This window comes from Enoplosus armatus, chromosome 20 (genome assembly GCF_043641665.1).
Source record: "Enoplosus armatus isolate fEnoArm2 chromosome 20, fEnoArm2.hap1, whole genome shotgun sequence".
Taxonomy (NCBI): domain Eukaryota; kingdom Metazoa; phylum Chordata; class Actinopteri; order Centrarchiformes; family Enoplosidae; genus Enoplosus; species Enoplosus armatus.
Genome location: NC_092199.1, coordinates 10,277,300 through 10,292,349, shown reverse-complemented (window position 1 = coordinate 10,292,349; position 15,050 = coordinate 10,277,300). Strand labels below are relative to the sequence as shown.

General features: G+C 41.0%; 1 protein-coding gene across 1 annotated transcript; it reads left to right on the top strand.

Moving 5' to 3' along the window:
- The first annotated feature begins 656 nt into the window (after window positions 1-656).
- LOC139303783 (G protein-activated inward rectifier potassium channel 1-like) lies at window positions 657-11,087 on the top strand. The gene is made up of 3 exons (XM_070927628.1): window positions 657-1,325; window positions 9,282-9,498; window positions 10,414-11,087. The coding sequence occupies exons 1-3, from the start codon at window positions 657-659 to the stop codon at window positions 11,085-11,087; spliced, it is 1,560 nt and encodes a 519-aa protein (XP_070783729.1).
- The last annotated feature ends 3,963 nt before the right edge of the window (window positions 11,088-15,050 follow it).

The window sequence follows — 15,050 nt, the reverse complement described above, 5'->3', positions numbered from 1 at the left end:
TATAAAGAAAATAAGAAGAAAGACTTTGAATGCTGCCCACGGTTGATTTCACTATTACATTGTTTTCTCGCTCTGGTGCTTTTACCTGATTGGGTACAGGCCAGAAAAAAGAAAAAAATAATCATTTCCCTCTCTATAACCCCACATCAGCCCCCCCTTGAAAGAGAGATTTGCCACCCGTGCTGCAGTTCGTCCACACTCTTTAATTTGAAGTCACTCCTACCAGAGCGTGTTACCTCAGGCAGCAGTGCCCACTGTATCCGGCTATTCACATGCACAGGTTTATTGAATGGCAACATCTCAGTGGATCCACCAAGGACATACCCTTTGAATATCGCTTTTGTTTTAATTGTACTTTTGAATGTATTTTTTTCCCTTTTTTTCTCCTTCCATGGATGAGACCTGAACAATAAGTTGGCACTTGTGCGGGAGACTTCTTTGCGTAAAGGACCGAGTCTGAATCATGTATTGCGCAGAATCTCTGCTCACTTAGGATTAATTTACAGGAGAGAGGCGCATCTCCATCTCACAGGATGCGAGTCGCGCGTTGAATGGTACTGTATGGTTTTGGGCAGGGGGGTACCAAACTTGCGTAAAGAGCCCGGTTCTTCACAAGTAGGCTACTGATCGCTTGTCACAAGTAGGTGATCGATACAATGTCAGCCATAAGGAGGAAATTTGGGGAGGACTACCAGGTGGTAAATACCAACCAGGGCATTACTTTTTCCGCACCAGTGAAGAGGAAGAGGCAGCGGTTTGTGGAGAAGAACGGCCGCTGCAATGTCCAGCACGGTAACCTTGGCGGGGAGACCAGCCGATACATCTCCGACCTCTTCACCACGCTGGTGGATCTCAAGTGGCGCTGGAACCTACTCATCTTCATCCTCACTTACACAGTTGCATGGCTGGTCATGGCTTCTATGTGGTGGGTTATCGCCTACATCCGCGGCGACCTGAGCCACGGCGGCCACGACTCGTCCTACACCCCGTGCGTCGCCAACGTGTACAACTTTCCCTCCGCGTTCCTGTTTTTCATCGAGACGGAGGCGACCATCGGCTACGGCTACCGCTACATCACGGAGAAGTGCCCGGAGGGTATCATCCTCTTCCTCTTCCAGTCGCTGCTGGGGTCCATCGTGGACGCCTTCCTCATCGGCTGCATGTTCATCAAGATGTCGCAGCCGAAGAAGCGCGCGGAGACGCTGATGTTCAGCCAGGACGCGGTCATTTCGCAGCGGGACGGGAAGTTGTGCCTCATGTTCCGAGTGGGGAACCTGCGGAACAGCCACATGGTGTCCGCGCAGATCAGGTGCAAAGTCATCAAGGTAGGCTACAGGTTACACAGTTGAGGTGCGCAATGTATCCAAAAATCACTACAAAAGCAGGCACGCTTTGGCGCAGTGAGCATGTGCCTCTTGCTCCATCTCAACTCTTGAAATGCCATTATCAAAGCTGAGACTAATTGACAGTCACTTCATTTGTTTTGAAATTGCTCATTATGTTTTATGAGTGCTTTCCAAGTCATGCATTGAATTTCCATTCATCTCCAGAATTGATTGCGTTCCCTGAGGGTCTCTATGATTTGCAGAGGCTATGGTTTTAACATGAGGCTCCAACATAAGATGTATTTTAATGAGTGGCCATTTACATTTACCCCCTGCAGGAACTCCTTCGGTGCTGGGTTTGTCCTGAGCAGCACTGCTCTCCTCCCCTCTTCATTTCTGAGAGTGTGTTGCCTCGGGGTTGGGGTCATCACATACTGTCCCCCCTCAGTCAGCAGAAAGGCAGTCAATGGGGCATATATCGAAGTTCAGCCTCTGCTTCAACTGTCCCTACATGAGATGAATGGGCCCCTGGGGGACAGTAGGTGGGAGACTACACTGATTGACTAAAAGATCCATTACACCAATTCCTATACTTAGTGGGCCACAATGTGGGAAAGACTAAGGTCACTCTTGCCTAAAGACAAAATGCCACTAATCTGAAGCATAGAGAGCTGATAGTATACCTTTGTATTAAGTGTATGCTGGTTGCTGAAAAAAACCTTGAGGGTGAAAAGAGCAGAGGCAGCCGCTGGCTATGATAAAAGAGAAGAGGAAATCATTTACCACTTCACAACGACCAATATCAGGGCAGCACTTTGGTTTAATTATTTTCTACCATGTCTAAAATTTGTGCTGAAAAAGCCACGTCCATGCGCCACAATTTATCACATATACTTTGATCAGAGGCAAATTTATTTTGACAGTTGTGTTTTTTACGTACAAGCCCTGCATTTCCTCATTGTAGCAGACATGACTTGTATGTGAAATCTACTTTTCTCCAGTCCAAACATCAGCAGATATCTAAAGGACAGCGGTGCTTTGTTGTGACAGGGAGAGTTAGTTGTTGTCTCTGCGGAGTAGCATGATGATCTCAAGTGACAGTTTACTTTCTGAACCTCGAGGGAGAGTCACCCGAAAGCTCCCAGTATGTTAACAGCACCATTAGTGCATTCATATGGTTATACTTAATGCTTTGTGCTGTACTCAGATTTGATCCGGGCTCATAATATCATTTAAAATAATGTTTTCTGTTCAGTCACTTTTCATTTGTAAGTAAAAAAAGAACAAGAAATGGTATATCCATTACTCAATTTAACACATTAAAAGCCATGACTTAATAACTCATTATTGCTAATGTTTCAGCTTCCTCTAGAATGAGATTTTTTTTTCTTTTTATAATGATTTACTCTTTAATTAATAGCCAAGAAGGCAAAGAAAAAAATGGCGTTAATAGCAATTAATCAACACAGCATCATGGAGGCACAAACGCTATATCATCAACCTTTCTCCCCCTGCAGAGGCCAGTAGTTGATAGTTTAACATTCAGTAATAGTTGTCTGTGGCGCAGACTGCTTTCAACCGTTATTTCAAACAGAATGAAAGCAGTAGGATATTCACCCATGGGGCATGCTGTCACATTTGACCTTGGTCAGATTTGTCTGCACAATGAAGTGTGCCAATATTACAGACTTACTTTTTATGGCACCTGGAGCCACTACAGATGTATTATTAAAGAAGGCTTGTTGGGATAATTTAGATTTGATACCTTAAGGCCCGGTGGAAGAGTGTAAAACTAGTAGTTTGAACAGTTCTGATTCACAACATTCAAAGAAGAACAAGCTGCAACAACTGCTGCAGCACTGTAGCAGAGTAGAGGACCAGTACTTCGGCTGCACTGTACCTTACTGCCTTTACCTCTAAGTACTTCTTTTTTTTTAAGTAAATGAACCCGCCTGAGTGTAATATAATTACTGCAAAACAAACTAGGGAAACATTTGTTGTTTGAAGTGTTCTCACCCCACTCTGATTTTCAAGTTAAACAGTCCCTGGCTTTGTTTCAAAGATCAGTTGATTAGATTTATGTGACGATCCTGATCTGGGATTCCTGCCTGTAAATGATGATCTATTTAAATGACAATTAAATCCTCTCTAAGCCACAGCTATTCATCTGTTGGTAGAAGGTCAGACACACAGGACTTTTCCTAATTATCTGCTAAAAAGCATCACGTTCATGTGCCATCAATCATGCCCTGAGGACAAACAGTAAACAATTGAAACATGCCTTTTTTAGTTCACTTTTATGCAGTTTTGTGCAGTTCCATGGATTTTCTTGGACAGTGGGATAAAACAGATTTAGTGATTTGCCTTATTTTAAGATCAAGCCTCTATTTTCTTTGGTAGGAGTGCTGCTGAATACATGTAGTATTCTAAGGTGTCAGACGGAGGGGTATTGTCGAGTAAATTGACTCTGCGTCACCCCGTAGTACTATACCTCCACTGTGGAAATAATGCCTTGGCTTGTGTTCAGGTAACACACAGCTCAAGGTCACTGTGAGATGGGCTGCCCACAAAGCTGACTGAGACATGCTGCAGTAAATCCTAATGATAGAGCTGTGTCAACGCACTCTGACATGGCAACTGCAATCAATTGCCAGGGATAATCAGGGATAGACATGGGTTGTAAATTCATATGGGACCTGGATACTCTGGATTTTAGAGTATCCAAAATTAAAGTTTGTCATATTCTTGACCAGCACTCATGTTATTTATAGTGCAATGTAATCATATGCTGGAATGCATCTATAGTTAAACATGTTTGTTTGCTTAAAATAGATGGTAGGTATGTAATAAGCAGCTTAAATAAGCACATTAGCAGAATTTTAAGCTGTTAATTATTATTATTATTATTATTATTCGTTATTCAACGGTTCTTGCAAAAATGCACCTTGGGAGTTGTAATTCTACCTCGGACTTCTCTTATGCAGGCTTATTAAGCTAACTTTTCAAGACCCAGATATTTTCTAACACAGTTGATAATCTTTTGTAAGATTATCTATGGGAAAAATGAAATGGACCCAAATGGCTCCTCCCACCTCGCAGCTCTTTAAAGTGAGTTCAAGAGGTCGACAGTGTATGGGAGTTTTTGGTTCATTACAATAAGACTTTTTGGAGAGCAAGAACCTTCCCTCAGGAATTGATACCTGCTAGGAAATATTTTGTTAAAAACACATTAAAGGCACTTACTGACAAAATTGACGTAGATGTAGCCACAATCAAACAAACAGAATGTGAGTTATATTTCATTAGATACTATTTTTATTGCAGTGAGACACACATCTTGTGTCAGAGGTCACTGAGTTGCCAGAGCCTACACTTTTGTCACAAACTGGAAAAAACAATTCTTGGCAGGGCCGTGCCTGTCTCTATATCCATAATGCATATTAACATAAAAAGATAACTGTCCTTGAACCTCCATTAATATTAATGCAGACTACATTAATAAATCAATAAAATGCAGTGGTGCACTCACCCCTGCAGCCCTGGCAAAATATGATTTTAAAATAAGGAATATGTTTGTATCTGGTTTGCCAGCAGTGCATGGATGGAAACACACACACTAGCAAGAAAGAAAAGTGCTCAGACAAGAGAGAAAGAAGCAGTAAACAGCAGCAATGTGACAAACAGGACAGAACAAAAAGACGGAGTGACAGCTGGGTGGTGCTCGTCAATGTCAACAGAAGCCCGTCTCAGTAGGTTGGTCCACAGCCGGAGATAAGTGATAAGGGCTAGTGTAGTGGCAGATAGACAGGCATGGATGCAAGCCTCTAGCTAGACAGGCAGGGAGACATGTCAGCGTGACTCGCCACATCTGCCGCTGTCTAACTCCGAAGGACAAGCAGAAAGAGGGGGAGAAAGAGAGGAGAAGAGACAAAACGAAAGACAGTTGAATAAGCTTTAATGGTACTGCCGAGAGATTGGGAATGGCAGCTCAAATGTGACGTCCGTGTGAGCTTTTGATTTGATGTCCAGGCCAAAGCTCAAAGGATCCAGCTGGACACGCAAACACACAGGAACTAATATGCACGCAAACACACACACACACACACAGATTTCTAACTTTCACTGTTTGTGTTTCTCTGCATCTCTTTCACATACATGCCCGCACACACACACACACACACACACACACACACACACACACTGTCACTGAGGAGGAAGTGTGTCACCAGGGATAGGGCCTGCTTTTCACTCAGCCTGAATCTCAGGTGGCTTGGTAAATTAAGCCCTCTATATCAGGTCCTCTTCAGAAAGGCCATTAATTTCCCCCTTGTGGCACTGACTGTTTAGTGGCAGTAAGAAAACACACGAGGCTTTCACCTTGTTAAAACCATTCAGTGTCAAGCAGGTTGCTCCTTCTTTCGTAGAGGTATAATTTTGTTGCAACACGATGGCGCTAGTCAATGGAGCTGTGAGCAGTATCTGAAAAATACCCGCTTCACTTTCATGACTAGAATGGCTTAAATATGACTTCCCAGGAAATTGGTTTCCAATCTCACTGACTCGTATGAACATTGCTGACAAATGGGACACCTGCCTGCAGTATCCCAATGACAATTTTCATTTTTAAATGACTGGATGAAATAAATAAATGAATATATTAACATGACAGGCATTTTGAAATGATTTCATGTGCTCCTCCCACTTATAGGAGATGGAGGAAGCTTTTCCAGAAGCAGAGATCAATAAAGAAAAATCAATCACTAAAGTATTACACTTGTATTTAAATGCTATGAAATCCTGAGTTTTTGCCTAAGCATTAATTAGCAAATTTATTCATAATACAAATATTTCAGATATGAACGTAAGACATAATAAACAATGCTGAATGCTGAAAAACGTTATTTGAATGTGCATTTAAAGGGACTGTTTGACAATTTGGGTTTTAGGTGTATTTACTTGAAGTCAGATGAAAAGATTGATTCCACTCTCATATCTACCTGTTAAATATAAGGCTACACCTAGCTGCCGGTTAACTTAGCTTAGCATAAAGACAGGGAACAGCTAGCCGGGCAAAATATTTTTTTGTATGTATTAAACAACATACAACGTGTTATTTAGTGAGCTTTAGAGGTGTTGGTAGGTAGATTTTGTTACCTTTGGACAAAGCCAGGCTTGCTGTTTCCCCGTTTCCAGTCTTTATGCTAAGCTAAGCTAACCGCCTGGCTATAGCTTCCTATTTATTGCACAGACAGAGTGGTATCGATCTTCTCGTCTAACTATCAGCAAGTATGCCAACAAGTATATTTCCCAAAGGGTCAAACTATTTTTTCAACTTTAAGCAGGGATTCAGACTGAAAACAGCCCTGCTTTAAAACAAGGCAGGGGGCTGCATTGGTGGGGGCTTGTTGTTTAAGGTACAGGTGAGACCAGGTCCAGGTGGAGTAAACAGGTTAATGCGGGTAAAAGCTTATCAGACACCAAAGCACTGCACAAAGGTTTGTAACACTCACAGACAGGATTTTACATCTGCAGAAAGTTATCTCGACGTCAACTATTTTATCGTTTGTCACAAAAGGTAAACAGGAGAAATACAGCGTTCATGTTAAAAAGTCTACCAGGAATGTGTGCTTGCATGTATGAGCAAAGGTTTAGTCAAATTCAACCAATTACAAGATTATACCATGCAGACTGGTAGATTAAAAGAGGCAGGTGGTGTGGCTTTTTTACTGCTTTTCTTCTCTTCATTTTCATTTTTCTCCCCAGGCGTCCACACTTTTCAACATTGTTCTGTTATGTAAAACATCTGCCTTTCTTGCTTTCAGAGCATTTCACTCTGATCTGACTTCAGTAGACATGCGACATAGGCTCCCTGTCTGCATATTCCGGGAGCGCCCATCACTGATACAGCATGATGGGTGACACTTTCCCTCACCAAGGCGAGCCAGGGATCTGTGGGCACAGACGTCTTCCTGTGAAATGTCACACCCTTCTGTCCTCATCATCACTGTGAATACAAATGACAGCCTGTTTGCCATCTGTGAACCAAGTGGCTCCTCACTCAAAGGGCCAGGGAGACCACTCTGCATACAAGTTAACATGAGGCGACAGAAAGAACTATATGAATTGAGCTATAGCAGAATATAACATAGTTTAGGTAATACATTTTCTGCTTTTTACTCACTCGTGTTGATAGTGGAATTCATATGGGTTTTTTCCTTTGGCCCTCTGGGTGAAACAAACACCTTTTCCTTTGTAAGTCATTCACTGTTGACATATCAACTGGAGTAAGAGCCTTGCAATTGACAGGAAAAGAGGTTTATAAGCTCACAGAGAGCCATCTCCCAAATTTCCTTCATTCATTTTTAATTTAAGAGTACTTTATTTGATTTAGCTTGGTTTCCCAAGAGCAAGCACTAGTGTCTTCTCCTTAATCTAATGATACTTGTCTTAGAAGTACCCTAATATGCTGGCAATGACTGTGAAAGATTACCACAAAGTGTCTCAAACTATAAGTGTTACCACTGCTCATGTTGTCTGACAGAGATGTGGGAGACGACTGTTTTTTACACCTGTATTCTCACCTCTACCCAGCATGTCTGCCAGTAAGTGCATACAGAACAACATCAAGGTCCTAAGGACATCTTTTTAGTGTTGTTGCCTCTCCTGGGTGTATTGTTCCGCTATTGCCCTATCACTACATGCCAAAATAATTTTCTTTTTCTATCAAAATCCATCCATTTCTCTGCCAAAAGTGTCAAGATGTTTTTGTTGACTCATCCAGCTCTCAGAGGCAAATAAATATTCCATCCAATGAAATGTCATAGATTTTTGGGGAGATTCAGACAAAGTGTGCAGATCTGTCAAACAAACTAGCACTAAAGCAGCAGGTCACAGGTGTGCATTTAGGTGCCATCATTTTGCAGCAACATCAGTATGAAGCCTGAGACTGAGGACAAAAACATGCGCCCCAAAATTAACTCCCTCCCCACTTTTAACTCCCACACTAACATCCTATGTCATGTGGAACCACGTCAAATCACAGAAGAAAATTGCCCTCTCAAAGCTATTTCATGGGACCCTTAACACTGCTTCAGTGACATGCCCATCAGGGTTACACATGCAAAAAATACATGCGCACATGCGTATACAGTAGTTGGAAGGGGCTTTGGATGAAAATTGTTCACTAAAGGGGCACATATCATCCAACAGAGATAATATAAAATATGTCCTGGCTGGTGAAGTGGCCACGTAGCCTGCACAGCCTCCCTCAGGGTCATAAAACCTTTTTGCACAAAAACAAAGAAGAACATCTGCTTTGCCTAACAGACTGTTTCATAAAGGTGGATTTCGTTACCTCTGGACAGAGCCAGGCTAGCTGTTTCCCCGTTTCCAGTCTTTATGCTAAGCTATGCTAATTGGCGGCTGGCTGTTGCGTCTTATCCAGTATGAGCGTGGTATCGATCTTATCTAATTCTATGCAAGAAAGTGAACAACCGTATTTCCCAAAATGTTCCCATTTATTTTACCATCTATCTTGATTGATGTGGTTTCATTTTCATTTTTTCGTTCCAAAATCCAAATAGAAAATGAAAGTGCCCAATACTGATAATAATATAACATTCATAGTTTTCGAGTGAGGTGAAAACAAATTACGTTGCTGAAATTGGTTGGACACTAGAATTCAAGATGAAAACTTTTTGTTTTGAAACTGCGCCACTTGAAAATACCTACTGGAAATTTCAGAGGGTAATAGGGTAATTTAAACCACATACATTTAGACATTTAAAGTTAGATAATTCAGTGCTTCAGTGCTATTTAAATTCAACATTAAGCAGTCAGCAGTGGTTACATTTCACAATTAGGTATTCAGTTCATCAAAGTTGAAAGAATCAAAAAATTATCTGAATTGTCCCTTGTAAGTAAAATGTAATATGTCCTAATCATTTGTGTTTCCAGTCTCGGCAGACCCCAGAGGGCGAGTTCCTGCCCCTGGACCAGTGTGAGCTGGATGTGGGTTTTGGGACGGGAGCGGACCAGCTCTTCTTGGTGTCGCCGCTAACCATCTGCCACGAGATCAACACCAAGAGCCCGTTCTTTGATCTGTCGCAGCGCTCACTCATGAATGAGCAGTTTGAGATTGTTGTCATCCTAGAGGGCATTGTGGAGACCACTGGTTAGAGCAAATTATTATATATGTTTTTGAATATATATACAGTGGTTAACAAATTTATTAGAACACAAATATTTTAGAGATCTGTCAAAAACTTGTTTCAAACTAAAAATTGTATTGTTATTTAGTAGGCAAATAACAAACTGGAACAACTAAATAGTCCTTATTCATATATATTAACCAAAAATCTTAATATTTTGTATGACCTCCTTTGGCCCTGATAGCAGCTTGCATTCTTGCAACCATAAAACAAAATTTTCTGTTCAGGAATGCAAGTAAATAACTGTAATTTGGCATCTCAATTAAAAAATAACAATGTGCTTTACTATTTTTTTCTGCTTTTTTGTAAAACAGTAAATTTGAAAATTCATGGATAACAACAATAGTTATATTTTAGCATTGAATATATCATTTTGATTAAAGAGCTTGGCTTGCACATACTGGTGGATTAACCATTACAGAAACATCAAATATTTTGGTAATCAGCAATACTGTTCATTTAGGGCAGCGGTGGCAAACACCTTACACTGGGTGGTGGTCTAATAAATTTGTTAAGCACTGTATATATATATATTTTAGAGTAAGCTTTCCTTTCCCATATCATTTGTTTCATCATCGTTTAGCCTGTGGCATTTCTCAGTAATATAGAATAAAATATTTAACAGAATGTTTAATTTCATGGTCTTTAATTATTCAATAGTGCAAGCTCTTCTCCGTCTCTGTCGTATATATTTTTTCATAACTCTGTCTGTATTTTCCCTGAAGCAATTTTATACTATTAATTTCTGTTCTCTGTCTGGCTGTCTATCAATTTTTATTTAACAGCCCACTTTCTACTATTTTTTTCTCAATGTTAGTGTTTTTTAGTCATCTCCTTTTTGTCTGTTTCTTGTCTTTATTGGAAATATTTCTCTACAGGCATGACATGCCAGGCAAGGACATCTTACACCGAAGATGAAGTCTTGTGGGGCCATCGTTTCCTCCCCGTCATGTCACTGGAGGAGGGCTTCTTCAGAGTCGACTACTCCCAGTTCCACAACACCTTTGAGGTCCCTACGCCTCCCTACAGTGTCAAAGAGCAGGAGGAGAAGTCCTCGTTGACGTCCCCCAACCCTCTGCCTGTTGCACACACCCCCTCCTCCCCTTTGCTGGGTAACGGTGGCCGTGGAGGCCGCAGAGAAAGGCTCCTGTCAGCTGACTATGCAGACCACGTAGAGGACCAAGCCTCCAGGCTGCCCAGCAAACTCCAGCGCATGAGCTCCACCAGGGAGGAGCACCTCTGGAGGGGGCTGAAGACGGGACCAGCCTTACCAGGGGGGAAGGCCTCCAGCACTGGAGACCTTCCGCTTAGCATTCAGAGGCTGAGGTCCAGCTCCATCCCGGCTGCAATGCAAGGACAGCCGGAGGAGCAGGTACAGCTGTTGTCCTTAGATGGAGATGCCGAGGAGGGTGAGCTGGAGAAACACAGACTGCCACCAGCCATTAGCACCATCGCTGCTCCAACCCCAACACCAGTCCATTTCCCATTGGTAGGGAGTCGGCCAGAGGACAACCTGCCCCCGAAACTGCGCAGAATGAATGCTGACCGCTGACTTCTGCAGACTGCCTTTAGGACTAAAAACATTTTGAAAACTGAATCAGGGTTGACGGGCATTGCATATAAATAAAGACTACTGTGATATAATTTTATTTTTTTTCTGCAGATTTTGTCCAGTATTTTACGTTTACTTACGGGCTCTCTACTAAGTTGTCCATTGCCACAAATAGAAGGACAACACCAATAAGCCATCCATCCGCTCATACTGTGACTCATTTTTGATAGATCACCATCTGTGCCCCCCACTGACTTCAAACACTTCTGCCCTTGTGCTTGTTCCTTTCACTTCTGTTCGAGTTGCATCAAGACTACATTATTTCAAACAACCACACTTTTCTTCATTCAATCAAGCACCAAAGTGGCAGTCATGAATAAGACTCACCTGCATGGACCGTTCGCTAAACTCATCCCCCGAATATCTATAGACAAATCATAACTTAGCAACTGTAACAAGGCTCAAGATTTCTACTTCTCCACATGCCTCATGCTGTGTATATGGGGCTGTAGTAAGCACGACATGAGATGTGGGACTGACTTGACAATGCAGTATTTTGCTGAAAGACTGATGGAAAAGCAGTGCAGTGGTGGGTTAGGAAGTTCAGTCTTTACCTGTTGCGGAGACTTCTGTGGAGGACATGATCATTATTGTACCTCTGGGATCCCTCTTTTCTATGTCCCGAAAGAAACGCATGGCACAACGCCATGTAAATTGTGGGAGAAACTACAGGTTGCTTATTTCCATGGTGTTAAATGAGCAAGCTACTCGCATTCCCACCATGATGAACGAGAAGTGGGGGAGGCCAAGGAGCACGTGAGTAACTACAGTATGTGTAGTTGCAGGTTATGTTTTTGAAAAAAAGTCTGGTTCATGACTAGCACATCCACTGTGCAGTATATCCGCACTGTGTTAAAGTTAATCCTGGAAGCTATCGGAGTGTAGGCTAATGTTAGCGGCTCTGTCCTACTCTTTATTTGATTTGAAAAAGTTTACACTCCAGCGCCCCCAGGCAGCCTTACCCGAGATGGTGTTACGTTTGCCAAACACTTTGGTTAGTCCTCATCCTAAAAGCCAATTTTCTTGTAATACTAAAAGTGAAAACATGCTAAGCTAAGTAGCCAAACAGGGTACATGGATCATCAACTGGTAAGGATGCTTCTTTTTACTAGGGACCCGTTAGCTTTAGCCTCACTGTTTTAGCACAATATCGTATGTATCCATCAAGAGCATATTTAAGACCCTTTTACATCTTTTTAAAAAGAGGCAGCTGGAAACATTAAACAAAGCAACCAGACAGAGTTATCAGCCAACTCACGGAGCAAACGTTAGCTTAATTAGCTAGCTAACGTACTGCTGGCAAAGTCAATGTTTGCCAACTAGAAATGAGAAACTTGCTTTTGTCTACCTCTGTGTGAAATCAAGCAAATGAAAAGAAAATAACTAAGAAATCTCAGCGATAAATCTGCCACTGTTATTATTATTGTAAACTGCATATACTACATACGAAACTTGACAGGCGTAGCAACTTAACTGAGGGGGACAGGGCTTAGCGAACGGTCAATCACCCTGAAGTGGGTAAAAAAAAAACCTGTACACAAGTCAGGTTGATACACTATATTTGTTTATCACTTGTACTGAATATTTGTTTATTTGAATGCTCACTTGAGTTGTATGTTTACTACTGTACAATTTTAACTATTTTTACCTCTTGGCGCAGTGTTTGCATTGGCCCGTTGTACGCATGGGTGACAAAATGTAATCACAGTTAAATTTTGGACTACAGACCTTCTTTCATCATGAACCGATTTATTAAAATGTAAAACAAATATCTGGGAATGCAGGGATGCTGACATCAGGGGACACATGTATTATTGCTAAAGGTAAAGATAAAACTTCATATTGCAACTGCTAAATAATAAATTATTTGAAATCACAAGAGTGTCTGTGAGAACATTTTTCTTTTTCTATATAGAAATGCTGCATCACCTTTTCTTTGGGACTCCAGTCGAGTATTTGCTGACTCTGCTCAACACCCTAGGGTATTTCAGCCAAGTGAAAATGCCTCAGCAGCTCATGTTTCGCCTGCTGTGATGGTTAAACCAACATTCATCAAAAAGTAAAGCCTTAAATGTGAATGTGAGATGTTTCTTTATTGAAGCAGATTTCAGGAGGGCAGGAGTTCTCCAGACAAAACCCTCTGGTGGCATTCACACCCCGGCTGGTAGGTTAAAGTACTTCACTTCTTCCTCTGCTCACTTGAAATCAAAGCTCTTAACCTTCTCCTCGGGCTGCAGCTTCAGCTAATTAGTTTAGTTGTCCTGAAGCCAACAGAAGTCATGCAGTTCACCAGCCTGGTCAGACTGATTGTGGCTATCAAGATGGAAGTGCTCTAGAGGAGGGCGATTTTCCAGACATTACACATCTGAGGATGTCCAGAGCTAATTAGTCATACTGCAAATAATAGCACAAAACAGAAATTTGATTATGTAACTCGTTGACAGTACAAAATGACCTCTGCCCAGCTTAGGATAAAATTAACTCAGATAAATGATGGAGGGAAGAATAAATCACAGACCATTCTTCACGCAGACATTATACTGTATAATGATGGATTCAACTGTAGGAAAATCTGTTTTGCTCGGTCCTCTGTCATTAAAACGTGCTTGGGAAATGGATTAGTCTAATTTTCACTTCAACTACACTTAAACTTGGTGATACGAAGGTCATTACATCTATATGAAAGGATAAAAACATGGTACGTTTGTAAGTCTGGACAAATTTCATGTCTAAATCACGCTATAAACTTTTCAAGAAGTGGATGAGATCGGAGTACTTTCAGTTTATGCTACTGTACATCTAGTCCATTACTTTAGTTTCACAGCTACAATTCTACTTGATTTTCAGATTAATGGTCTACAAATGATCCATTTATAAAATATGATACGTTATTATAGAATGACCCAAAAGTATATAAAGCAGTTTAAAGCTCCACCTCAACCAGCTACAACATTAAAGTACTGTTTACATGTTAATGCATCAATAATAATGGTCCAATGATATTATATTATAACACTGAAAGGGCTCATTCTGCCTAACAATTAGTTCCTTTTGATACACTAAGTACATTTTGCTGATAATACTTCTGTACTTAAGTACTTAAGTAAAAAAAAAAAGTATTATTTAGTATTTTTAGTGTGGTATCACTACTTCTACTTAGGAAAACCATCTGAAAACGTCTTTCATCATTGATTGTCCGCAAGTAAAAGTATTCATTATGGAGCAGAATGGCCATTGTCATTGCCATATTCTTATATATTATTCTATATATTATATTATTTTATATTATTATTATCATTAGAACATGTAAGCACCATTTTAAGGTTGTAGGAGGAGTTTTTTCTTATTCTTTATATACTATTGGGTAGTTTAATCTTTAACAATGCACCATATTTTATACGTTTTGTATATAAAATCATAATCTGCAAAGTAACTAGTAGCTACAGCTGTCTTGAACTGTAGTGCAGATCCAAATAAGCTTTATGTCATACTGAAAATGTTACGAAGTACAAAAACCAGCTGCCTCTCATTAAGTCACCTGGGTGTATTACCACAGCACTGACTGCACTGTATGAAGTCCATCAGAAACATCAATATCAAAGCTGGTCTGATGTTGATATTGTTGAATTATTTGTTATTTTTCTACCCTTAAAAGAGAATTATTCACATATTCTAACAGTCCAAAACCATTAATAGTCAGTGTGATCTCTGTTCACCATTAAAAGTCACTTTCTCCAGTTGCTAGGCTTCTTCACGTTCACAACAGTCCGAGTCATGTCACGTATATTCTAAAGTTGCATTTATATGCCACCGTAGAGGCAGATGTACGTGCAGAGCGTGACTCTGTATGTTTTATCTTTGTGCATAGGGAAACACAGCGAGACGCTCTCAGGAGGAGCTCAG

Excerpts from the sequence above, each read along its gene's own strand:
- LOC139303783 (XM_070927628.1), top strand. The coding sequence starts at position 657 with ATGTCAGCCATAAGGAGGAAATTTGGGGAGGACTACCAGGTGGTAAAT. Across the intron at positions 1,326-9,281 it reads TCAGGTGCAAAGTCATCAAG|TCTCGGCAGACCCCAGAGGG; the intron begins GTAGGCTACAGG and ends TTGTGTTTCCAG. Across the intron at positions 9,499-10,413 it reads GGGCATTGTGGAGACCACTG|GCATGACATGCCAGGCAAGG; the intron begins GTTAGAGCAAAT and ends ATTTCTCTACAG.